The 23,884-nt window shown below is 49.9% G+C and overlaps 10 protein-coding genes across 10 annotated transcripts; 4 read left to right on the top strand and 6 right to left on the bottom strand.

Moving 5' to 3' along the window:
* Position 1: 1 nt before the first annotated feature.
* Positions 2 to 1,073, top strand: EI90DRAFT_2626360 (uncharacterized protein). The gene is made up of 6 exons (XM_039053348.1): positions 2 to 72; positions 123 to 174; positions 241 to 460; positions 541 to 608; positions 662 to 733; positions 792 to 1,073. Coding segments are annotated over exons 1-6 (474 nt in total). The 5' UTR covers positions 2 to 70; the 3' UTR covers positions 852 to 1,073.
* A 665-nt stretch (positions 1,074 to 1,738) lies between these two features.
* On the bottom strand, positions 1,739 to 3,556 carry EI90DRAFT_2626442 (uncharacterized protein). Its single transcript, XM_039053349.1, has 7 exons — positions 3,366 to 3,556; positions 3,054 to 3,302; positions 2,864 to 2,973; positions 2,782 to 2,794; positions 2,042 to 2,726; positions 1,892 to 1,988; positions 1,739 to 1,812 (listed from the first exon to the last, which is right to left on the bottom strand). Exons 1-5 carry the CDS (start codon positions 3,452 to 3,454, stop codon positions 2,042 to 2,044), a joined length of 1,146 nt encoding a protein of 381 aa, XP_038910181.1. The 5' UTR covers positions 3,455 to 3,556; the 3' UTR covers positions 1,739 to 1,812; positions 1,892 to 1,988.
* Positions 3,557 to 3,726: 170 nt separating this feature from the next.
* On the bottom strand, positions 3,727 to 6,444 carry EI90DRAFT_3132390 (uncharacterized protein; the record flags this gene model as incomplete). Its single annotated transcript, XM_039064470.1, has 5 exons — positions 3,727 to 3,884; positions 3,942 to 4,121; positions 4,181 to 4,922; positions 4,977 to 5,216; positions 5,272 to 6,444. The coding sequence occupies 5 exons, from the start codon at positions 6,442 to 6,444 to the stop codon at positions 3,727 to 3,729; spliced, it is 2,493 nt and encodes an 830-aa protein (XP_038910180.1).
* Positions 6,445 to 9,421: 2,977 nt separating this feature from the next.
* On the bottom strand, positions 9,422 to 12,025 carry EI90DRAFT_3020704 (uncharacterized protein; the record flags this gene model as incomplete). The annotated part of the gene is made up of 6 exons (XM_039057538.1): positions 9,422 to 9,615; positions 9,673 to 9,852; positions 9,912 to 10,523; positions 10,588 to 10,675; positions 10,730 to 10,972; positions 11,024 to 12,025. 6 exons carry the CDS (start codon positions 12,023 to 12,025, stop codon positions 9,422 to 9,424), a joined length of 2,319 nt encoding a protein of 772 aa, XP_038910179.1.
* Positions 12,026 to 12,553: 528 nt separating this feature from the next.
* Positions 12,554 to 13,742, top strand: EI90DRAFT_2940040 (uncharacterized protein; the record flags this gene model as incomplete). The annotated part of the gene is made up of 5 exons (XM_039055233.1): positions 12,554 to 12,710; positions 12,767 to 12,918; positions 12,986 to 13,281; positions 13,339 to 13,579; positions 13,644 to 13,742. 5 exons carry the CDS (start codon positions 12,554 to 12,556, stop codon positions 13,740 to 13,742), a joined length of 945 nt encoding a protein of 314 aa, XP_038910178.1.
* A 72-nt stretch (positions 13,743 to 13,814) lies between these two features.
* EI90DRAFT_2940071 (uncharacterized protein) lies at positions 13,815 to 14,125 on the bottom strand (the record flags this gene model as incomplete). The annotated part of the gene is made up of 2 exons (XM_039055234.1): positions 13,815 to 13,976; positions 14,039 to 14,125. The coding sequence occupies 2 exons, from the start codon at positions 14,123 to 14,125 to the stop codon at positions 13,815 to 13,817; spliced, it is 249 nt and encodes an 82-aa protein (XP_038910177.1).
* EI90DRAFT_3081634 (putative methyltransferase DPH5) lies at positions 14,059 to 15,396 on the bottom strand. Its single transcript, XM_039061951.1, has 4 exons — positions 15,325 to 15,396; positions 14,871 to 15,272; positions 14,174 to 14,819; positions 14,059 to 14,095 (listed from the first exon to the last, which is right to left on the bottom strand). Exons 2-3 carry the CDS (start codon positions 15,221 to 15,223, stop codon positions 14,423 to 14,425), a joined length of 750 nt encoding a protein of 249 aa, XP_038910176.1. The 5' UTR covers positions 15,224 to 15,272; positions 15,325 to 15,396; the 3' UTR covers positions 14,059 to 14,095; positions 14,174 to 14,422.
* On the top strand, positions 15,244 to 16,638 carry EI90DRAFT_3293022 (Redoxin; the record flags this gene model as incomplete). The annotated part of the gene is made up of 9 exons (XM_039067361.1): positions 15,244 to 15,624; positions 15,675 to 15,755; positions 15,846 to 15,861; positions 15,944 to 16,014; positions 16,103 to 16,166; positions 16,220 to 16,262; positions 16,317 to 16,356; positions 16,411 to 16,527; positions 16,579 to 16,638. Exons 1-9 carry the CDS (start codon positions 15,604 to 15,606, stop codon positions 16,636 to 16,638), a joined length of 513 nt encoding a protein of 170 aa, XP_038910175.1. The 5' UTR covers positions 15,244 to 15,603.
* A 424-nt stretch (positions 16,639 to 17,062) lies between these two features.
* Positions 17,063 to 17,986, top strand: EI90DRAFT_3081630 (ribosomal protein L24e-domain-containing protein). Its single transcript, XM_039061950.1, has 4 exons — positions 17,063 to 17,104; positions 17,162 to 17,239; positions 17,296 to 17,586; positions 17,650 to 17,986. The coding sequence occupies exons 1-4, from the start codon at positions 17,102 to 17,104 to the stop codon at positions 17,728 to 17,730; spliced, it is 453 nt and encodes a 150-aa protein (XP_038910174.1). The 5' UTR covers positions 17,063 to 17,101; the 3' UTR covers positions 17,731 to 17,986.
* On the bottom strand, positions 17,887 to 18,758 carry EI90DRAFT_3081629 (uncharacterized protein). The gene is made up of 3 exons (XM_039061949.1): positions 18,640 to 18,758; positions 18,573 to 18,585; positions 17,887 to 18,508 (listed from the first exon to the last, which is right to left on the bottom strand). The coding sequence occupies exons 1-3, from the start codon at positions 18,714 to 18,716 to the stop codon at positions 18,305 to 18,307; spliced, it is 294 nt and encodes a 97-aa protein (XP_038910173.1). The 5' UTR covers positions 18,717 to 18,758; the 3' UTR covers positions 17,887 to 18,304.
* Between the last annotated feature and the right edge of the window lie 5,126 nt (positions 18,759 to 23,884).

Below are 23,884 nucleotides of genomic sequence, written 5' to 3'. Positions count from 1 at the left end.
TTATGGATCTCATTCATTCAAAATTGTAATTTGTATTCAAATTTGGACCGTGACAGCAAATCTGGGTGCCATGTATGCCGATTCATCGAATGTAACTTCAAAATCTGACGCATCTGATGAAGGGCTCCCAAAGCAAAGAAGAAGCCTGCTGATGATGGTGGAACCACTGAGCCTGTGAGTTCTAAGCACCGGTATCTTGTTCCATTGTACAAACATTTACTTAGCAGTAATCCTTGTAAGTCTTTAGCTGAAAGGCTCTCATTTCTTGACTATCCACGACCGTTCAAGAATCCTAGCTGGTCGAGCAGTCGGCAAGGGGCTGCAAATAAACGTGGTCGAGGGCTGAAACAAATCTTAGCTAGTGACCGGGAGAGGGAGAAATTTTATCGAGAGCGGGCGCAATTAGCCCCGGAAGTGGATGGAGAGGTCCCCAAAAGCCGAGAGGAGGATGTTGTGTTCTGTATGGCTCCTTTGTTTCTAGAGGCTTGGCGGTACAAAGCCCGTCGGTGTCCTCTTACATTCTAACCTTTACTATCGCAGATCACACCGTTGAAGCCCCTCCCTCAATATTGCCTCAAGGAAAGTACTGTGACATAACTGGCCTAGAAGTGGGTCCCTGTCTATATACGATCGTCTCCAAAAGTTGACCCCGCTTCACCAGGGACCTTACACGCATCCAACGTCAGGGTTACGATACCATGACCAGAGCGTATACGAAGTCGTCAAATCCTTGGTCAGTTGTTTATCTAATTTTCCATCGTTCTCGACAGGTTGTCACACCCATTTTACAGAATCCTTCGGCTCAACAAGCGTACTTAGCTGCGAGAGGCGCAAGTAATATCGTCAAGTAACATCTTGGGCGATCGTTGGACCGAGCGCCCAGGCCTTGTGACATTGCATAATGCCCCTACTACCGCAACGCTCCTTGAAACACAGAATCCGCGATCGATTTCCTGCTTCTCCATTCTTATGTACAACACCAAGACACAAATCGAGTATAGTACACAAATCCAGGTCAGGGAGATGATGAAGCCACTATACGCCAGTACCAAGAAAATGGAATAATATGACGAAGGTATAGGGATAGCTTTCTGCTATCTCTATTGCAACAACGCGAGTGAACGACGTTTAGGATGGAGAGAGAGGTGGTGGGAGATGCATGCAAAAGACGAATATGAATGTCAGTAAGGCGAAAAATGAAAGCTGCGAAGGAAATGGACATGGATAAAAAAGCGAAAGTCATGGCACACGGCAGAATGGGAAGGGGATTTAGTGAATCAAAGGAGATGATAGAATGGAGAGAAGACGATATTTGAAGGTTCGGTCAGCAATCAATACGCCGTCGGAACGAAGGGATGATAGGGATATTGGGGAATTGTCGTGGGTAATATTACGAGATAGGTATAGGGTAAGAATGGAAATACAGTGGACGTGTGGGTTGGAATTCGAGCAGTTCCTTTTCCAAGAATATGATCAACGAATATACCGGTATCCGCGTAAGGCTATGCAAGCAGGGTTGAATGGGATCCACTCCATACGGAGGGAGGGTCAAAAGGGTGAAGTTTGAGTGCAAGCGCAGATTTGGTGAAAGTGCGGATGATGCATCCCGAAGAATAACACGCAGAAAGCGTGTCATTCTAACCAATGGATAACGGCATCACCTCCTTCTCGCTCCCGGTTAATGAACTCGCGCCAAGCACGTGGTAAGTCAGGCCGGTTCCATCCAGTGAGTGTGATGTTCGTGATGCGTTTCGTAAGCGCCATACGTGCAAGAAAAGCTAGCGTAGGTACGTGCGCATGAATGAATGTTATCTGGGGAAATATGCGCATGTGAGAACGAGAAAATGAATGTATGGAGACTGCAAATCATGTGGGAAGGAACGATGGTTACCTTTGTCAAGCAAGTACCGTCTAGAAGGGTTGGGACGCCGTCATCGTCGGCTCTTAACACGGATAGGATGGCTTCCCAGCTTGATCCAATGGCCCAACTGCGACATGGTCAGTCAAACGATGAAAAAAGAACTTGGGTATCAGTGCTGACTCACTTATGCACGCATTTAGGAAGCAAAGTCAAATACAGCGCCCCATCAATGATGAGTTCACGCAAATGAACCATGAGCTTAAGCACCGCGATGTGACCGCTCATCACCTCGCCCCATAGTGATAGCTCATCCTCCGGGCCTTCGCTCATCGGGAAGCTCATCGTCAGGTGCAGCTTTGTTGTCCGCATATCTAATAGAAGCGGATAAAGCATAGATGAATAATTTGAAAATTCTTGCACGTGAGTCTCCCGTGGAAGCCTCTTCACAATGGGGAAATAATTTCGAGAAGAAGCGACGTCGTAATGCACTTCAGGGATGTGGCGATGGAGAGAATATGCGGGTACGAAGAAGGAATGGATCATATAGTCGTCTGGGGGAGGGACAAAGAGCTTGAGGATCTTAGTGTGGTTAACGGGGCCCTCTGGTCGAGCGAGCGAACTTCGGAGGTCGAAAAGCGCTCTATAACGGCTAGGGCTTCTGATGGTAACAGTCCTATACAGGAATGGCTCAATAAATTGACACCAGGTTCGGTTCACAAGGGAGAGGTTTGCTGCCACGGGAAGGTCAATGGAGTCGAGGCCACGGTCAGCGGCGATAGCAAGCCTCAGGACAATGTACTGGATTTCCAATGGAAGGCTGGGAAGCCAGAGAGGCTCGCAATGATTTCCGATCTGCCCGAATGTGCTAAAACGGGGAAGGTGAGATTCATGCCCCCGACGACGGTCAAGGCTCGACTTACGATTGCCGGAGATCTAGCGGAAAGGAAAGAAAACGATGTAAGAATAGCCAGGAAGATAATACGGGATGAGGGCGCTACTCACGGGTCCATGCCTCCGTACTACGATAGCTGAGGAGTGACACACTCTGGACGGATCTATAAACCGACTTCCCTGAAGTCCTCGGAAGGTCTACACGACACGAAGGAGAGAAGCTATTCGATGGGAAGTGATGAGGCAAGGGAAATTCGCGCATGAACATGCATGCAGGGGGCAGCAGGAGTCAACTGCTCACCTCTCAAGTTTATCCTTCACGGCTCTGGCGAATGAGGCGGGTTTCTTCCTGTAAGCACTACGGTAATGAAGGTTGGGGTGGCGAGAAAACATGGCACGGGCGATTTCGTCGTAATACTTGACCTTGGTGCTGTGCGCACTGGACCGTTGGCGGGAATTGGTCGCCGGGAAAATCCCAAAGCGCCATCGACGATTAGACTCCATGCACGATAGAAGAGTGACAAGGAGAGAACCATCGTTTTCTTCCCAGCTGTTCATGGGCGTGAAATGAGGATCGATTGCGTGGTGCATCTGAGCGGACTCGGTGTCGCACCTTAGTTGGGCTGCTTTGACTTTCAGGCTACGAGGGACGATGTAAGAAACGGACGGGTGGTGGCGGGGGGAGCGCCTGAGAGTGTCCATGGTGAACAAAACCCAAGGGGATGTTCTGTGGGTGGATGGCAGCGTGAAGAGGGAAGGAGATATGTACGAGTTCTAGTCACGTGCACCGCTGCATCTTAAAGGACCCTCCCGAAATTGAACAATTCATCAAGGACCCCGTCGGTGTCTTCATTGATTTGCAAGATCTCGGACCCTGGAGAGTCCACCAATGCACACCCAGGGAGCTGCAGCAACAGGAAATAACAAGGGAAAAACAATGATAAGTCGAACACCGGACGGACAGGTAACGATAACTACAGCAGCCTCTTGCGCTTCGCTTGGTTCCACCACCACCAAATGGCACACAAAACCCCAATTACTACCAGAACATTCACACCGAAAACAGCCCCAAACAAATAGAAACGTCCATCCGGTGTACTCAACGGGAGATTAATGTTCATGCTGAAGATACCTAGTTGAAACCGTCGTTCAGTCACTCACACACGCAAAATTTAGCAGGGAAACGCACCGGTAGCCACTTGCATGCAGTGATCTGCCGTGTGGACAGCACTGCGCTTCAAGAGCATTGAATCTGCTCGATTCGTAGCCTGAGCGAGGTTCACTCCAAGTCCCGAGAGGTATGTTGGCTGAGAGTGAGCCAATACTCTTTCGTAATGCGCCAAAGACTGTTGCATTGTCAAGAGATGGTCTGCGTATTAGTGGTCCATCAGCCTGCCTGGACATCGACTCGCTAGTCAGTAAGCTCACCCTGGACGTCATCTAAGTGCGCTCCTAAGTCTGCGACACCCGTCAATCTATCCCGCAGTATCCCAAGTACCTCGTTCTTCGGGGCGAGGAGCCTTATGAGCAACGTCACGGTCCGCCTAGTCCGAGACATCCTTATGAGAGTTTGTGTTCTCGCCAACTTGACAGCACGCCACTTTGCCTGACCAGTCAGGCGAGGGCAGATAAGCCTCAGCCAAAGTTTCTTGGTCCTGTGCACACAGGCGGACCCGAAGGACGAGAGGTAGCAGCTGATAGGGCGAAACAGATATTGCAGTGTCGAGCATGAACGCTGGTATGTATGATTCCAAGCGCTACGACGGGGTTGAGACGTGGGCGATATCGGGAGTGACTCCTTCCTTTTCTCGTTGAGATCAACAATGACCTCAATCGCTTCAGGCTCGGCCTCACGTTGCCGGGCAGCTTCGGCGTGCTGAAGTGTAGTTTCCCAGTCACGGAGCACTAGATTCTCATCTTGCATTCCGGTAACAAGCCTATCGACATTTTCCACCTCATAACCGATGCGCTTGATAACAGGGATAAAAGCATCAACAATGGAATCCATCAAGCCATGCGTGATGTGGTCTATAGAATTGGTTGCATCTTGAGCATACAAAGGGATGTTATTGGCAAATGCACCTGATGTCATGATTGTGGTGTCGTTATTCATCTGTAAAATTTTGTTCCTAACTCTATTGACATGTTCCGACAAATCCGAAAAATGGAACTGGCGAGATGCTCATTAGTGAGAATGTCGGTGCATATGACTTGGTCTACTCACCGAACAAATTCCTTCTCTAAAGACAGTGATATAAACGTTTGTCACATTAGGGATATCCTCCTCGTTTTGAGGTCGTCCATCATCCCCTAATTGTTCACGATCCCTCTCAGCTAGATACTTATTCAAATCGATGGAACGAATAACAACGAAATAATAACCCAAGCGAGGGAAGATCTCCACTTTTTCCCGTGGGTTTTGCTGCAAAATATCTTCTAATGTACGTGGGTGCAGATGAAGCAGCTGCAGAATGGAAGGTCACTACGACGGCCGGGATTCTTCACGTAAGTCAACGTACTGTGCCAAGCATACGCATATCTTCCCAAGTAGGAGAGGCCACATCAAGCCACCATGCTTTCTGCCATAAATTACCCAAAATAGTCGAGTCAACTTCTGGTTGTAGATGTGGAGTGCCGCTGGAGCGATTCCCTGTAGTAGCCTGCGTGGTAGGTTTTCGAGTGCCCAGATTCGTGTTCGAAAAATTACCCGTCCCGATGCCCGCACGAATGAGGGGCCTAGAATGATGATGTTTCGACGAGGGCTTTTCAGCGTGACCTCCTTTGCTCTTCATCTCGGGCACTGAGTCCATTGACGCGGGCGACATCGACTTAGTCAGGGCCACGGTTACCAGGGGCACTGAGCTTCGTGAACCGACCCGTGGCGACGTAGTTGTAGTTCCGCCTTCAAATGCCTTCTCTTCACATCGTGCGTGGGAAGATTCGGCGGGGGGGTGCACAACAGCTGCCGATAGGAAATTTGCAGGTGCAGGCTTGGCGCGATGGAGGCAAGAATTCATTCTAAGGGACTTGTGCTGCTCATGGCGAAGTCTATTAGTACCACGGAGAGCCTGCTCGATACTGGACAAAATAAGGGGTAGCGAGGTCGTTTGAATCAGCCGAGAAGTAGAGTCTTGCTGGGGCACTGGACGGCCACCAGGGAATGAAGAAGGTATGTTTTGAGACCGGGCTTCGGAAGCATTTGGCAGGAGCAGACTGAATTCCCGTGGGATCCGTCGAACGTTTTCAAGGGCTTGGCGAGCGAGTGCGCGCTGTGCTGAATCGGTGTTAACAGTAGAGGTAACGATGTTGGGACATCGACGATGTCTGGAAGATTTCCACGTGGCGGCGGGGGGAGCAGAAGAAGTGGTAGAGGATGAGCTAGTTGTGGAGGCAGATGGTCGAGCCCAGCGAGGAATTGCAAGCTCCACTATGGCAGCGATGGCTCTTGCGACTAATCTGATGGACGCGGATGGTGTCGAAGGGGATGAATGCCTGCTCGAGGCTGTGTCAGGCGAACTAACGCGTACGATCGGACGGGGCGCCTCTGGGAGTTGGGGGGTTGAGCCACGGTATATATCGCTTTCAGGGTTTTCAGAAGGACTGGCCCGCTGAAGCGGCGTCGGACCAGGGACACGGGAAAACCTGGGTGTCGCTCCAACGAAAGGACTAGTCAGAGACTGATTAGATTCCATTATGGGTATGAGCTAGAATTAGTCCTCTGGTTGAGAAACGCGCTGATTGATTCCCCTGGGTACGACACTAGGCTTGCAATGCACTCGCCATAAATCAGAGCACCACAGGGCCAAAGAATGTAAAGGCCTTGATGGCTAACGACAAATCCCCAGCCAGCTCAACAATGGGGATTTCTGGAACTTCGGGGGAATCTCAACGGTAACGTTAATATTTTATGTGATGGGTTCTACTTTCCATGATGCGATTACCGCCAATACCCTTAACCTTATTGATCAAAAGTTTATTGCCGGCTTGGGCTTGACCAATAGTAACGCTGCGCTATATAAGAGCACAGCTTGTGATGCCCTCAGTCCTCGATTACGAGCCTGGGTACGCGCTCGACTGGCTATTATAATAGCATCACCCCCCAGTAGGAAAGGCTTCGCGAGATGAAACAGGCCTTCTGCCTAGGTTTTCTTTGCAATCACAACTTTGAGGCGAGAACAATTTGTTGCCTTGCTTGCACAATTCGTGGGAATTTCTTTTTCCCCATTTCATTAAAAAATTTCCTGCTTTTCCGGGTACAGCTGAGAAGGAATAGAGAATACTCTTAGATGCTGGGGTTTCTGGGAGAAGCTTCCGATGCTTTGGAACTGCTTACGTCGACAATCGGAGGGCCCTTCCGAGTGACCACTACAGCGGGGGAGAAGACAGATGTCATCCTGTCTTTAGAATAACCTCGCACCAGCCGGAGAATCAAGGATATGGGGAAGTGCTGCTGTGACACTTTGTGTATGTTTGCATGTGCTGGGTGAGGCCTTGGGCGACTGCGGAAGGAATATATCCGTAAGTTGGGTCTGATATTGGGTGTGCCGTCAGGCCCATTTCCGCTTGTTATGTGGCTCTCGGCGAGTCGAACGTGAGGGGGGACAAGATATCATGACATTGTAACCGCGCGCGGGGTATAAGTAGCTAGCGGTGTAGAAAGATTAGACAAAAGTAATATGTAGCGCATGGTACGCACTGCTCACGTGGAACATTGTAGCGAGTAAAACAGGTGCCCCGTGGAGCAATACCAATAACTGATATGCATACCAGCACGTCGTCATAGGTACAACACCCCTTGTGCTGGTCATCGAAGAATGGCGCGGTATCGAATAGAGGCTGGTAATCTGCCTAGGGGTATCGTTGGTCCACAAGCAGAATGTCGCGTCACCAGCACCGATCACTCAAACAAAGAATGATAACAGGGGATCGAAAAAGACTATACCGATTTGTCCGCAAAGTAATGAACCCCGACCTCCCGCAAACCTCTCTGAGAGAAGTGAGAAATGCCCTGAAACGACAAATTCCAGCAAGACATCGCGCTGCCGAATCGAAAAAAATATGGCCCTGCTAGCCAAGCTGATCCTACACACCTGGAGTGGGAACTTGCATGACGAAGAAAGGTTTCCGGACAACGGCTAGAGAGCAAGGACCGGGGCCGGCGTAAATGACTGTATCGCGATTCGCGAAAGCTACTGCTAAGAAATGGAAAAAAAAAATGTTGCGTCACGCTTGAACATGCAACTTGTCACATTTGTACAACACACAAACGCTTCTTTATGTAAGGCGACCCCTTTCTCCTAGCGCAATCTCAGAAGGTAGACCGATCAAAATGCCATTGATATGGATATGTGGTAGCCGAAGTATCAAATCTTAAAATATAAAGGGCTATGGCGCGTTCAATACGTAAATACATACCAGTCGCTCACATGATTTCTCCGAGGTTTAGCCGCAACTTACGTTGCCTCGGAGAAATCATGTGAGCGACTGGGAAGGAGTCTGAATACATACTAGAGTGAAGATAACAAAGTAATGAAGAGGAGCGAGTAAGCAGACATACGTAAAGGATAAAAGAGGAAAGAACATAGCATACACTAATTTCAGCGTCGAGATCTTGCCACGGAAGAGTCACTCTGCAGTGCAGAGTGATGCAGAGTAACATTTATATAGAGAAATTATTGAAATGATAAAGGGAAAATTTCACCTCAGACTCGTACAAGGGAGAGGGGGTGAAAAAATTCTCTCTCTTTACACACGATGACTATTAGTTCATTCCCACGACATCCGGGAGTTGCCGGTGAGCACAAATGAATTCAATTCATTTTCGATTCAATTCAAAATCTCCGTCGCCGGATCAGTTGAACCCCAAAACATCGTCCAATACCTGAAATGTTCATCGCTGTCAATAATGTCAATAACCATGTTATTGACAGTCGGATGACGGAACCGATCGTTGTGTTCTCCAACATCAAATGCAGTCGCGAGGCGAATCCACGTTTGTGGATTCGCTGTAGGCTCCTGCTACTTACATAAAGTAGAGATTCACCTGCCAGTGTTAGACACAGTATGTACATAAGACGCATCAATCGCGGTGAATAAGAAGTATAGCACTAGGAAAATACATACAAAGTACATCCCAAAGAGACAAAGGTTATCTCACCTCAGTTCCAGATGTGAGGAGAGGAAAATCGCGCGAAGTGGCTTTTAAGCCATCCACGACCGTGTCCATCAACGTAGCAAGACTACAAGAAAGGAAATAACAGTCATTCAAGATATAAATGTCCATGCGCGACAACGTACTGTCATGTGTGGACCATGCAGAGCGAGGATCGAGGCCACGGCGTACGTTAGAAATTAGGAGGCATGTGAGAGACATCAACAGCGGCTGTCGTCCCTATCAGGGCCCTGATCCTCCTCTTCGAGGTTGAAACTAGGACGGAATGCGTCTACCTTCCAATAGAGAGCTGCCTACATTCTTCATGTTCTGGTACCATCCCCATTCACCAAAGGGACTCTTGACGACGTCCAACTTTCTTCATTCCTTTGCAAGATCTTAGACCCGGAGAGCCCAATGCGCTCTGTGAAGCTGCAGCGACAGGAGAATAACGGAATATATTGCGGGAAAAATCGGACGCAGCTGACTCAGACGGACAAGCTCATAAAGGCAACAAACTACAGCAGCCGTCGTCCTCTCTTGCGCTTCGCTTGCTTCCACCACCACCAAGTGGCGCAAAACACCCCAATTGCCGCCAGAACATTTACACTGAGCACGACCCCAAACAAATAGAAATGTCCAACTGGTGCACCCAACGGGTCATCTTTAGGACGATGGTTATGGGGTACATGAACATTCATGCTGAAGATACCTAGTGTAAACAGTCGTTCAATCACCCATACAAGCAAAAATCAGGAGGGAAACGCACCGATGACTACCTGCATGCAGTAAATGGCCGTTAGGAGAACACTAAGCTTCCAGAGCGTCGAATCTGCTCGATTCGTAGCCTGAGCAAGGTTCACTCGAAGTCCCGAGAGGTATGTTGGCTGAGAGTGGGCCAACACTCTTTCGTAATACACCAAAGACTGTTGCATTGTCAAGAGATGGTCTGCGTATTAGTGACTCGTCAGCCTGCGCGGACATTGACTCAGCAGTCAGTAAGCTCACCTTGGACGTCGTCTAAGTGCGCTCCTAAGTCAGCGACACCCGTCAGCCTTTTCCTCAGTATTCCAAGTGCCTCATTCTTGGGAGCAAGAAGCCTTGCGAGTAATGTCACGGTCCGCCTAGTCTGAGACATCCTTGTGAGCGTCTTTGTTCTTGCCAACTTGACAGCACGCCACTTTGGCCGACCAGTCATGCGTGCAGAGACAAGCCTCCGCCAAAGTTTCTTGATCCTGTGCGCACAAGCGGTCCCCAAAGAGGCGCAGTAACGGCTGATATGGCGAAACAGATATTGCATTAGTGAGGATGAACGCCGCCATGCACGATTCCAAGTGCGATGACGGGGTTGAGAAGTGGGTGGTGTTGGAAGTGACTCTTTCCTTTTCTCGTTAAGATGAAAGACATCAATCGCTTCAGGCTCAACCCCACGAGGCGGAGTTGCAACTTGTTGTGTAACCTCGGCATGTTGAAGTGCAGTTTGCCAGTCACGAAGCATTTGATCCTCATCTTGCACTCCGGCGACAAGCCTATCGACATTTTCCACCTCAGAGCCGATGCGCTTGATGACAGGAATGAAAGCATCAACAATGGAATCCATCAAGCCATGCGCGATATGGTCTACAGAATTGGTTGCATCTCAGTAATGCCCAAGCATACAAAGGAATGTAATCGGTAAATGCACCTGATGTCATGACTGTGGTATCGTTATTCATCTGTAAAAATTTATTCCTAACTCTATTGACATGTTCCGACAAATCCGAAAAATGGAACTGGCGAGATACTCAAGAGTGAGATTGTCAGCATATATGACTTGATCTACTCACCGAACAAATTCCTTCTCTAAAGACAGTGATATAAACATTCGTCACATTAAGGGTTTCCTCCTCGTTTTGAGATTGTCCATCATCTCCTGGTAACTGTTCACGATCCCTCTCAGCCAGATACTTATTCAAATCCACGGAACGAATAACGACGAAATAATAACCCAAGCGAGGGAAGATCTCTACTTTTTCTCGAGGATCTTGGTGCAAAATATCCTCTAATGTAAGTGGGTGCAGATGAAGCAGCTGCCGAATGGAAGATCAGGACGAATTCCAAAGTCCAGGGGAGTGACATACTGTGCCAAGCATACGCATATCCTCCCAAGTAGGAGAGGCCACATCGAGCCACCATGCTTTCTGCCATAAATCACTTAAAATAGTTGAGTCATCTTCTGGTTGTACATGTGGAGTGCCACCGGAACGATTCCCATTGGTAGCCTGCACGGCAATTTTTCGAATGCCTCGATTCGTGCTCAACAGGTTATCCGTCCCCATGCTCGCACGAATGAGTGGCTTAGAATGGTGGTGTTTCGACAAGGGTTTTTGAGCATTACGTCCCACACTCTTCGCTGGATCCGTTGAGCCAGATAGCACCGCCGTAGTTGGGGCCACGGTTACAGGAGGCGTTGGGCCTCGTGAACCAACTTCCAGCGTAATCCCACCTTCAGATGCCTTGCCCTCGTATTGAGGGGAAGGTGCACGGGGAGTTTCGGCGTTGTGGACCGGAGAGCCCAGAGTGGCTGTTGACATGATGTTTGCACGTATGGGCTTGGCACGATGGAAGCGAGAATTCGGTCGAAGGGACTTGTGTTGTTCACGGTGAAGTCTATCAGCGTCACGGAGAGCCTGCTCGACACTGGACAAGATAAGGGGCAGCGAAGTCGTTTGAATCAGCCGAGAAGCAGAGCCTTCCTGAGGCGCCGAATGGCCACCAGGAACATCCTGAGACGGTACTCCGGAAGCAGTTGGTAGAAGAAGGCTGAATTCTCGTGGGGTCCGTCGAGCGTTCTCAAGGGCTTGGCGTGCGAGTGCGCGCTGTGTTGGATCGATGTTAACGGTAGAAGCAACGGTGCTGGAACGACGACGTCGTCTAGGAGGCCTCCGCGTGGTGGCTGAGGGAGTAGAAGAAGTGGTAGAGGATGAGCTAGACGTGGAGTCAGATGATCGGGCCCAACGAGAGATCGCAAGCTCCACAACGGCGGCGATGGCTCTTGCCACCAATCTGGTGGACGCGGATGATGTCGAGGACGAGGACGAATGCCCGCTCGAGGCTGTGCCAGGCGAACGGACGCGTACCATCGGGTGAAGCGCTTCTGGGAGTTGGGGGAGTGAACCACGGTATATATCGCTTCCAGGGACTTCAGAAGGATTGTCCCGCTGAAGCGGCGTTGGGCTTGGGCGACGGGGAGCGGACCCGGGTGTCGCTCCAACGGAAGGGCTGGGCAGGAACTGATTTGACTCCATCGCAATCGATTACGGTTCTGCAGGGGTATGAGCTAAAATTGGTCCTATGACTGAGAACGAGCTGATTAATGACCCTCGGCAGTGGGCATGGCACTAGGCTTGGTGCAACGCACTCGCCATGCATTAGAGTGCAGAGAGCCTCAGGGCCACCGAATGTAAAAGCCTTGATGGCTAACAACAAATTTTCGGCCAGTTCGACACGGGGGATTTCTGGGGTCTTGTGTGCGGTGCAATTTGTCATGTCACTTGATCGTGAGAAACCTCTTTCGCGATTTTTCAGCCTTCCAAGTGCTGACATCAATCACCTAAATCGTTCACAGAGTCCAGCTTGTTGGCGGAGCCAGTAATTATCAAAACGCAGATATGGCATCTACTGTATCTAGTTCTCGCCCAATAAAGTCTGCTGCGCCACGTTCGATACCGCCAGAGCTCCTTGATGTTATCGCTGCAGATTTTCACCAGGTCAACTTTGCGGTTGAGGATCACATCAAGAAAGAGCTCAATCTCAAGCTTGACAAAGGTTAGTGTTGAAGTTTTGAGATGTTGTTCTCGGTTTCTAATATGTTCTCTTGCCAGATGATCAGATTTGTCAAGCAAATCTTACGCCTGGTGGCTGCCCACTGGGAGCTTCCCAGTGTCCATTAAGGCACACCACGCCATCTGCACTGAATTTCCAGCCTCCGCCCCCTCCTCCCACCAGTTTTCGGGAGCGTGAACGACTATCGACAGTAAGCGGCTAATCCATTTCCGGCTCCTATGGAACCTGACAATATGTTTTCGACCCGAACATCTCAGGTGTGCAAACATTGGCTTCGAGGCCTGTGTAAGAAGGGTGATACATGTGAATTCTTGCACGAGTATAATTTACGTCGAATGCCTGAATGTTGGTGGTTTGCCACGTATGGTTATTGCGCATCCGGTGATGAATGCTTGTACAACCACCCGAAGGAACGGAAAGTTGAGTGCCCGGACTACAAACGTGGGTTTTGCGAACTTGGACCAACGTGTCCGCGGAAACATGTCCGACGGATTGCGTGCCAACGATACCTCAATGGCTTTTGCCCACTAGGACCCAAATGTGATCAAACTCAGTGAGCAACGTATTAGTATCGTTCGTGTTATCACAGTCTGACACTTCCTTCTCCAAGCCCCAAGCCCCGTCTACCGAAAGAAGAAGAGTATCTGCCACCACCACCACCTTCGAATCGAGATCTAGGCCCACCACCTGCTTCGTACCTGCGTATGCAGAATGAAGGGCAGGGACAGGTGCAAAGTTTCGGCGGGCCTGGCATCCCAACGGGTGTGGTAGTTAATGATCCTCAAAATAGACCGTTAGGTCCAGACGGAACCCCGATGCGGAGGAATTTGGACGAAGTTCTATGCTTCAAGGTTTGTTCTGGTTCACTTTCTAGGAATCATTTCCAAAGGCTAAGTAATGGTCGAACTTCTTTAGTGCAGTCAATATGGTCATTACGCCAATACATGCTCGAATCGGAATGTACCCGGTAACCGGGGTGGTTTGGATCGCCGCACGTTGCACACCCAAGAATAGGTACTGCGTGAACGCGTGTTGAGCTTTGTACAAATAGTATACAGTTGAATCCGTTGGCCGAGAAGTGAGGTACTAGTGCTCCCCACTCGTGGTAGCATACCGATCTTCGAGGTCCTCTTGCCCTCCGTATCCCCCTTCGATCTCCTCCCTTCTTTTAACCGTCTCGGTGCTTTCTTTGAGGACTTCGTTTTCGGCCCCCGATCTAGCTCTGAGCTCTGCTAGTTGCTGTTGTTCCTGTTTATATTTCCATTATCGTATAATATAATCACAGTTCGCAATATTAGCAACACGCGTACCCGCTCGTGAGCCCAGCGGTTCTCGTCACCACGTTCCTTGTCCTTCCAAGCGGAATCCTGGGAGTAGAGATGAATAATTGATTCCATGACAATATGTTAGTATATCAAGCATTGATGACGCCCCGAAAAACCTGCCTGTGCCGTCGCGCCGGTAGACATCTATTGCAAAATCCCAACAGGTGTAAAGTGAAGCCGAAGTGCGATCAAGTAGAACAGAGTTTGAGCACGAAACAGCCTCTAGATAGAAGCACTGGCAGTGATGTCAGGATGTCACGGGTCCGATTAACTTACATAATAGCGGAGTTGTCCGAATGATATTGTAATATTGTAAACATGGTACTCCTAAGCTAATCAGCGCAGGCTTCCTTTCTTTTCTTTTTTCCTTCACTCGTCGATCACCCCGTATACTTCTCTTGCTACCCGTTCCCAACTACCTCCTTCGATGGCCCACTTCCCTGCATACCGAACCTCTACCGGGTGCAGTCGACTCCCAACAATGACAAGTGAATGCAAAGGCGGTCCGAAGTCTTCCTCGCAAAGTTTTTCCAGATCGGAAAGCGTCCCTGCTTTGATGCCTTGATGAGGGGTGCCTACTCTAGAAAGCGTAAGAGCTAGAGTATGCGATGGCGAGAGGACTTTCGGGAGTCCTTTGTGATAAGATTGTTGAGACTCGAATCCCTTTGTCTGGGAGACCAATGGCGAGTTTGATACGGCCTCCAATATTTGTTCAAGTGCAACAACAGGAGACATATAACGGGGCGGTTCGAATATCTTACGGCCCCTAACGCAAAAAAATTAGCATAACACGTTCGATTTCCAAAGGAATTCTCACCTTGCTAAATTCTCCTCGCTTTGCTCCTTTACCTTAATGTCCAGTAAAACCAGTGTATGCAGTCCGATCCGAGCATTTTCGAGTATTTTCTCTAACCAACTATCGGGTTTCCACTTTTCTGTCCAGAACGGCATCGAAACCGTTTGCCCAAAGTTATATAGCTGCAGTCCGCTGGCACCTATTGCACTCATAATGCTCGTATTGTGAACTATATGAGTCGGAATGTCCAGATCGCGTGCTCGCAGAAGGATGTCGGTGTGAGTAGTTGCGCCAAAAGGGTCCCCTACTACCAGAAGCGCAACGTCCCCTTCCCTAGCGTCAGATAGTACTTTGTCGGAACCAGTTTCGACCATATCGCGATCTGCGACGATTACTTCTCGGCCATAGAATGCTTCCTAGAAACTGTCCCGATCTGGGCTTCCGGAGAAGTGGCATGAGATAGCACGTCGCCTACCAGTCGATCCTTGTCAACCATGAGTATACTAGTGTATGATTCCAAATAAACGCGTGCGGCGGCCCTCACGATCTGATGTGATGTGAAGTTAAGAGACCACAAGCGAACTGCTGGGTGGAAAAATACCTCCAGTCCCCGCACAGTGATGTCTTTCTCGTCGTGGAGACCAAGGCCGATGAGATAGAACATCGTCAACCTAGCTAAAAAATCAGCTGAAGGATTGCCCGATTTGGTTCCGATGTCTGAAGCACGCGCTTCCTTATCACTACTAGTACTACTATGGCTACTACGCAAGAAGAGGTGTGCGCATATTTTGGATAAATGGGCGCCCCTGAACATCGCCACTATAGCAAGTCACTATCAAAGCGGGAGATACGATCCCCAACGGAACGTTCTCCTACGTGCCATACAGCCCAGAACTTGCCGATGGGGTAAGCGCCGACACTTTGGTCCCGTCAAAAACCCAGGAAATGAAATAGATACTGACGGATAATGTGTGCATCACCGACTGTTCCTTGTAGCGTGCCTGTGGCGTGCGTGAGTGTACCCCCTTGTCGCGACTGACTGCTCCGTCAACTTACTGACTCATTCACGCTCTCATTGTTCTGCATCCAAAAAGCCGTCAAACTATCTACTGATGACTGGAAAGGGAAGAAGGTCGTCCTCTTTTCCGTTCCAGGTGCCTTTACTGTACGTATCGCGACGATGCGCGCTTCGGAGCCGAAACCCCAACTGATTGTGATTCCGCGTCAACCTTCGATATCACTGATGGGTTTAGCCAACTTGCCATGTCTCGCACTTACCTGGATTTGTAAAGGGTTATGACGCGATAAAAGAGAAAGGTTTGTTAATCTTAGCGGCATCAGAATTTCGAATAATGACGTCACATTTTCAGGTGTCGATGTGGTTGCCTGTGTCGCGTTCAATGATGCTTGGGTGTAAGCTGGATGGTGAAACTTGATATGGGTGTTCGCTGACGCACGCCCGTTTAGGATGTCTGGCTGGGGGAGAGTCGAAGGTGTCGATGACAAGGTATTGGCTCAGGTTTCCTCGTTTGAATGCTTTGGTTGAAATCTTTGTCCCTAGATCCTAATGCTTTCAGACGCAAACGCAGAATGGAGTGCGAAGCTGGGGCTCAAGAGTGGAGAGAGAACGCGGAGGTATGCTCTCATAATCGATGACCTGGTGGTTAAGAGCGTCGGGGTAAGCCAGACAGTCTCGCTTGTCATCTGTAATAATGTATTTGTTTCACAGGTAGAGACTCGCCCTGGAGTGAACGTCTCTGGCGCCGAGCACATCCTAGCACATTTGTGATCCCATGTAACTTGAAAGCTCTTTCGCAGAACTTCTGTAGACTTTGATATGAAGTCAGAGTGCTTCCTATGTTGATGAATAAAAGCATGACGGATGGTGAGATTCCCCAGACCTGGAGATTGTGATGTCCGTGTCCATAGTGGGTGATTTAAACCGCAGTGCCAGTCACCGCGCCCAGCGCTAAAATAGAGGTTGATTACATAAGATCCCAGCCTCGTGACCACAAGCCCTTTGCATCATCGGCGCTAAAATGTGAGATTTTGACGATGTTCTCTGCCTCAAGTATGCCTTCTAGAGGTCTGTAGGACCAGTACGACTCATTTGGCATCGAAAATCCCGTGTCAAACTGAAGGTTAAGCCTGGATGGACATTTCGTCGTTTGGATGCACCTATGCTGGTTCAATTGATATTTGGTGGAACGATCGCTGACGTTTGTTCTTCCGTCTGGACTTGACCCACGTAGATGGTATGTTTGTTTGAAATGGATTGCGTAGGTGTAGCTGATATAACCTTCCTTGAGTAGAAGCTCGATATCGACACTTTCTCCGGCTTCAACGTTTACCCAGCAAAGGGGCGTCTCTTCGTTCGTTCAGATTCGAAAGTAAGACTTCCCCATATCCGAGATCACCTTTGTGCCAAACTATCGTGCTCGAGCAGGTCTTCCGCTTTTCTGACTCCAAGACTGAACGCTTATTCCACAACCGCAAGAACCCACGGAAAGTAGCATGGACTACTCTCTACCGCCGTATGCACAGGAAGGGTGTGACGGAGACAATCGTTAAGAAGCGCACGCGCAAAACTGTGAAATATCAGCGGGGCATTACAGGTGCTAGTCTGGCCATCATTGCTGCTAAACGGGCCGAGACGAGTGAAGTTCGTTCGGCTATACGTGCGGAAGCCATCGCTAAAACCAAGGCTGCCAAGAAGGAGAAACAGGAGAAGGTGAAGGTTCGTTGACTGATTTGATGTTGGTGATGGATATCCTGCAATGGACTTAATAATCATCCATAGGTTGCTGCCGCTGCTCGTCCTCCTCCCGCTGCACCAAAATTCAGCAAGCATCAATTCAAGGGCGGCAAGTCTGGTCGTTGATTTTAAAACTTTGGGACTTTGGCCTCGTCTCGTTATCCCCCTCATCCTTTCCGGAACCCCCTCATTTTTTCTGCATCGCCAAAGTCTAGGAGTTTTGCTCTGTCTAATGCTCTGTCCATACCACCAGTCTATGTATCATCCACATACATGCCTTCTACCCTACTCAACCATGCAGACTCATCAGTGGCCCGCTATACTCCTGACAGACAAGCTTATTTTCGCCCGTAATGATCTAGTTGCAGTACAGATGACTCCGTCTGCATGATAGAACTCGGCCTCCGGTGCTCTTATTCAGTAATGGTCTCATGCCAAGTCGAAACTTTTAATCCGGTGTAGTGGATTCACTCAGTAGAGGCTGGGATCCTGCCTATGGGTTCGCCGTCATCAAAAATGGGCTCACCATAAATAATTAGTTGGGCATCATGTCTTTGGGGAATCCCGGAGAAGATGGTCTGTTACACGTTGCACAAGAAAATTATTTGTGGCCTTGCGACAAATGCATTTGTGAATGTTTGTCAGCATGGTGAGAAAGCGTGTCGTGCAAGGTGGAGCCGTCCGTGTCGCCCTCAACATGTCAACGCGATGAACTAAAATCGCGGCCGAACCCATAACTTGGACAGCACCCATTGAGAAAATGAGGAGTGCTACCAAGTTGCGTCGCGACATCGAAAGGACGTCCATGATGAGAGGTTGCAAACTTTGGCAACACAGTGGGCCTAGCTCGCGCGTTGCCACTTCCAATGCATCGGAAGGAAGTTGGTGCTTTGCTGGTCATCGTCTTCAGCAGCATCAATTAACCAAGGTAACTATCACATAATGACAGCTGGAGGGCAGCAACTTACCTGCAATGATACACTACCATATTGCGCTTAGGCTCTATTGCAATGAAATGAAATGATAGCGATGCACTTATGTCGATATACCGCTCCCCAAACCAAAAAAAACGTTCCTGAGACCCACTGTGCCGCCCCTTCCCTCGTTACCATATCGGGGCGCACCCTCGCTTCAACATCTGGGGTCTGGACACCACGGTATCGAAAGACTTCGTAGGGATTGACTTTTCTATTCGCTTCCCTTGCATTTTTTAGAGGACAGGTCCGTATCTGTTGTGCTGGAAGGGTTCGAGTCGGAGATAAACTTTGAGGGGTGAAGGATGAGTAGGGAGCCAGCGTGATAAACCCGACCCCACCGTGAGACTCAAGGGCCACGGGCTGAGCCGTGAGATTGGCTTACAAGCGATTGAGAGTTGGCGGCCGATATCCGACCATGCAATAGGGGGTTTCACGATGGGCTAAAGTGCATCAAAACTGCTGATCCTAAACTGCACCTAAACCGGTTCTAAACTGTCAGTTTAGCTAAACTTGAGAACGTGCCTCCGAAGGCCAAAGCTGTACTTTAGAGTAGTCTAAACTCCAAACTTGAACTCGGGCTTAATATCCATATGTCCGTTGCAGACTGTACAGTTCCTTCACTGAATTAGTCCCATCTTTTGCTCTTGCTATCAGCACCTTATGCCTCCAAAGCGGGTTCAGGGAGATCACTCTCACCCTGCCGAGTCTACTCCGAAGCGCCGCCGCTCTGCAGGGATCTCTCTCACGGAAACTCCAGTCAAGTTGGAAGTCCAGAAGGTCCAGTGGGATGCCAATCCTTGTTGGACAGACCACCTTGTCACACATCTTGCTGAGAATCCTGACATCCGCCTGAAAATATTCAGCGACTCCGCAGGCCAGGCCAAGGAGGAAGGCCGCAAGAAGGTAAACTGGCTATAGTATGCTCAAAGAAGATTCTTCTTGCTTTCTGACTCCTTTCCCAGGTTGTAGCAAAGATTACTTATTACCGCAACATCGCAAAGGTTTGCTTTGATGTTGAGAATGAGCCAGAGTGCACATCATACACAGCAGAACCTGGCCACTATGCCACTTCAGTGATGGGTCGGCTCAACACATATGTGTGGATTCCCTTTCCTGTTTCACACTTGTGCCTAACTTTGTGTTCAGGCTCCAGAAAACATATCAAAAGTATTGGAAATCACTTTGAGTAACAGGACAAGGGGTGAAGGATGATGATGAGAACTGGGATGAGAATAAAATCGGTGTGTCAAACCCTTTTTTTTTGTATACACTTTTCGGTGCTATACATACTTCTTCATATTACTGATATGCTTGGCATTGGCAGAACAGGTCCGGCAGGCATTTCCATGGTGGGATATGCTTCATGAGTGGTGGAGCAAACAACCCAAGCACGATATTGATTTAATCACAAATTCCAACTCCGGTGCAGCCAAAATGGCTAAAGATTTGGAGGAACTTGTCGCAAAAGATGATAGATCACCAAAACTCGCAACTAAAGTGGCTGAAGATTCCTCTGATGAAGTATGGTAGTTAGTTCAAAATTCCCAGCAACAATCCTAATCACAGTGGTCTCAACTAGGAATTGGATATGAAGGATGGTGTCAGCCAGCCAACTTCAGAATTGCCATTCTCTCAGGCTCCCATGGAACCATTCAGTCCAACTTGTGCTCCGGGTTCCTGTCACGACCCGGCGTTCCCCAGGGCCAGACGACCTCCTCCCTGACCCTCTCCCATGCCCGAACACTCCCCGCACACTCCGCTCGCTGCCTGTCGCCGTCTAACCACTTCCCGCCACCTCTCCACAACCCCTCTCTTGATTGTCGTTGAACGACCTAGTGGCGCAGAGCGCCGCGACCTGTTGTCCCATGTTTCGCCGCACCTTGTTACCTCGCGGCGAAGGTCACGCTTGACCTTCGCTGTCTTGAACACATGCTCTTTGTTTGTTTTCCTCCTTCTTTTCTCCGCCCACAATCTCCGCGAGATCTGGCGACTTATTCCCTATTCAGTTTCCTAGCGCTTATATACAGCTTGTAACTAATGCTTGTACTGTAGTTCGAAATCAACTAGAATTCACCCCCTAAGCTTACCTCTGTCCCCCATGAGACCTCCGACTTTCTGAAGTATCGGGACCGCGTCGAGAACGAGGCGCAACGCTCCTCCTCGAGTCGTTGAAGCCGAAATCCCAGCTCACTCGCCTAAGTAGCCTCGGCCTCGAGATCAGTGGGGTTTATTCCTCGCTAAAGCTCGGTCATGTGTAGGACGCCTATTCCACTAGCGGGCAACACTCAGTCACCTACGGCTACCATCGGCGAAGATTCGCACGGTTCTGACAGTATTTCGAACTCCCTATTGCTCTTGATGCCCTTATGATGTCACAACGTATGACTCGCTCGCAGAGCAGGAACGCTGCAGCAGGACCTTCTACGACGCCTTATAGAGACTACAGCTCTAGTACGCCGTTTGAAAGAGGTAGGACAGAGGAGAGACAATTTGAGAGCTTTACGGCGGGCGATGAGTACTACCCACGCTCCTCAACCCCGAGAAGGCGACGCTGAGACGCTAGCAAAAGCGACTTGGATGACGACTTCAGGGATGGTAACAAGGGCGATGAAACAGCTCAGGCTCCGCCACCGCCGGTGACTGAGAGAAGGACTTCAGGCGCTGCAGCTGAAGCAGCCGCTGCGGCTACTGAAGACAATGGTGAGGATGACATCGAGGAAATCAATCCCAAGGAAGTCGATCTGAAGGATAAAGTCAACTTCATGCTCACCAGAGCAATTTCGGAACTAACCCGCACTACCCGCAGCATCCGCCTGTGTCAGGGCACACACCCTGACTAGCCCGGACCCGGACCCGCGTCCGGACCCGCTTCCACCTGCCGCGCTTCCTGCACGCGCACACACTCCGCGTGCCGCATGCTCCGGACCCGGTTCCTACCCCTTCATGTGACTTCCGGGTATCCCCGGAAGTTTTGCTGATATTGTGGCCACTGTGGGAAGATGAGAAGTTAGCTTCCTTCTCATCTCCTTACCCACAGTAGTTGTTGCCCTGGATAGGGCTGTTCATAGGTCAGGCTGTGGACCATAGGGGAGGGTCATGGGGACCCGGGAGTCGTCCCCTGACAGCCTGATCATCCCTACACCTCCGCCACCAGCACCACCTCCTCTGCCTCCACGCCGCGAACCCCCCCGTAAAAAAGTCCGCGAACCCGACCAGTTCGACGGATCAGACCCTAAAAAACTCCGCACGTTCTTCATTCAATGCGAAGTGAATTTCAAAACTCGAGCCTACGCCTTCCCCGACGAATCTGACAAGGTGTTGTATGCGGTGTCATACCTAAAAGGGCTGGCCCTCAACTTATTTGAGCCTGACCTCCTCCGCCGTCATCGCCTAGGTCGAGAACCACGTTGGATGAACGACTGGGAAAGGTTTGTGCATGAGTTAGAGCGCAACTTCGGCCCGCACGACCCTATTGGCGAGGCCAAAGAGTTGTTATTCAACCTCACGATGAAGGATGGGCAGCAAGTTGGTAAATATGTGATCGAATTCAACCGCTATGCGGGCAAATTGGATAATTTCGGCGAAGGGGCACTCCGCGCCATGTTCTATCGCGGATTACCGGATCGAATTAAGGACGAGATCACTCGTTTCGGTAAGCCCACGTCGTTATACAACTTACGAGACCTAGCCGAAGATATCGATGGCTGCTACTGGGAACGTAAGGTCCAGACCGAGCGGTGCAACAAGCCTGCTCACAATGCTAACTACAAATCGCCGCCTAAATCCTCTCCCGCAAAACACCAATGCCCTTCCGACCCCCCACCTAACCCTAGTAACAAAACGCCAAAGGACAAGGAGTCCAACGGCAAACCAAAACCCGACCTCACCGCAAAACTCGACAAAAATGGCAGACTCACGAAGGAAGAGCGCCAACGCCGCTTCGATAATAAGCTCTGTATGTTCTGCGGAAAGGCCGGTCATGTAGCTAAGGATTGCTACAAGGCTGGCTCTAGCGCTTCCAAGGCTAGGGCAGCCAAGGTGGCAACGCCTGAACCGGAGTCAGACTCGTCGTCTGACCCAAAAAAATTAGCTGGCAACCATCCGGACCACGCACGATCGGACGGTTGTGGTCAACCGGTTCGTGCGCAGAGGGAGGTGCGCCTGAACGTGTCCGCCCTCTCCAGCCCCAATTCTTTCTCTGTCCCGGTTTCCTTTTGTTCCATTGATGGTCGATTTCCTAGTTCAAGGGGGAATGCCCCTGGCTCTCCTATGTTTTCCACTTCCGGGACTTCTGTCTCCCATTCGCAAATGTTCTCTCCTGATGGTCTACTTTCTCCAGAGAAATGTGATCCCTCCGTTGTTTTCTCCGCTCTTATAGATTCAGGTTCCTCTGACTGTTTTATTGATACAGAATTAATTAATAAAATAAAGATCCCGACCTATACCGTGACCCCTATGCAGCTCCGCTTATTCGACGGCACCACAAACAATGTGATAACCCGTGCCGTTGATCTCCCCGTCCGTTTTATTACCGGTGATGTTACCCCGATGACATTCTTTGTCACCCCATTGGATGGCTCTTGTGCTATCGTCCTTGGACATAACTGGCTCGCCCGATACAATCCGTTGATTGACTGGGTAAAGAGCAGTTTAACTTTCCAGACGTCTGAACAATCCAGTCCGATCTCCCAGAGCTCTCCTGAACCATTGCCGAATGATGTTCCTCCAGCAGACACATCGGTTCCCGTATCCAAAGACACACCGAGTAATCCTGTCCGCCAGGCTCCTTTGATCGAGTTAGTCAGCCCTGCGGCATTTGTCCGCACTGCCCGACTAGAAGGTTCTGTAACCTTCAGCCTGAGCATCCCGTCCCAAGTGAGCGAGCTGCACTCATCCACCTTGTTCGAGCCCGCCGACCTCGAAGCCGTACCGAAGGTCTATCATGAATTCGCCGATGTGTTTAGCAAAAGCAAGGCTAACACTCTGGTGCCACATCGTGAGTTCGACCTGAAGATCAAGCTAGAGGAAGGTGCGCACCCCCCGTTGGGAACACTGTATTCCCTATCCCCGACCGAACTTGAGGCTCTTCGAGCATTCCTAGACGAGCACCTGGCAACCGGCTTCATTAGGCCGTCTTCATTGGCTCATGCCGCGCCAGTGCTCTTCGTCCGCAAGAAAGATGGATCGCTCCGTCTTTGCGTGGATTTCAGGGGCCTCAATCGGATTACAAAGAAAGATAGATACCCGCTGCCTCGCATAGCAGACCTGCTAGATGCCCCGAGCCGAGCGAAGGTCTATACAAA

Source organism: Cantharellus anzutake (genome assembly GCF_015039405.1).
Source record: "Cantharellus anzutake strain C23 chromosome Unknown EI90scaffold_87, whole genome shotgun sequence".
Taxonomy (NCBI): domain Eukaryota; kingdom Fungi; phylum Basidiomycota; class Agaricomycetes; order Cantharellales; family Hydnaceae; genus Cantharellus; species Cantharellus anzutake.
This window is presented reverse-complemented; position numbering and strand designations above follow the sequence as displayed.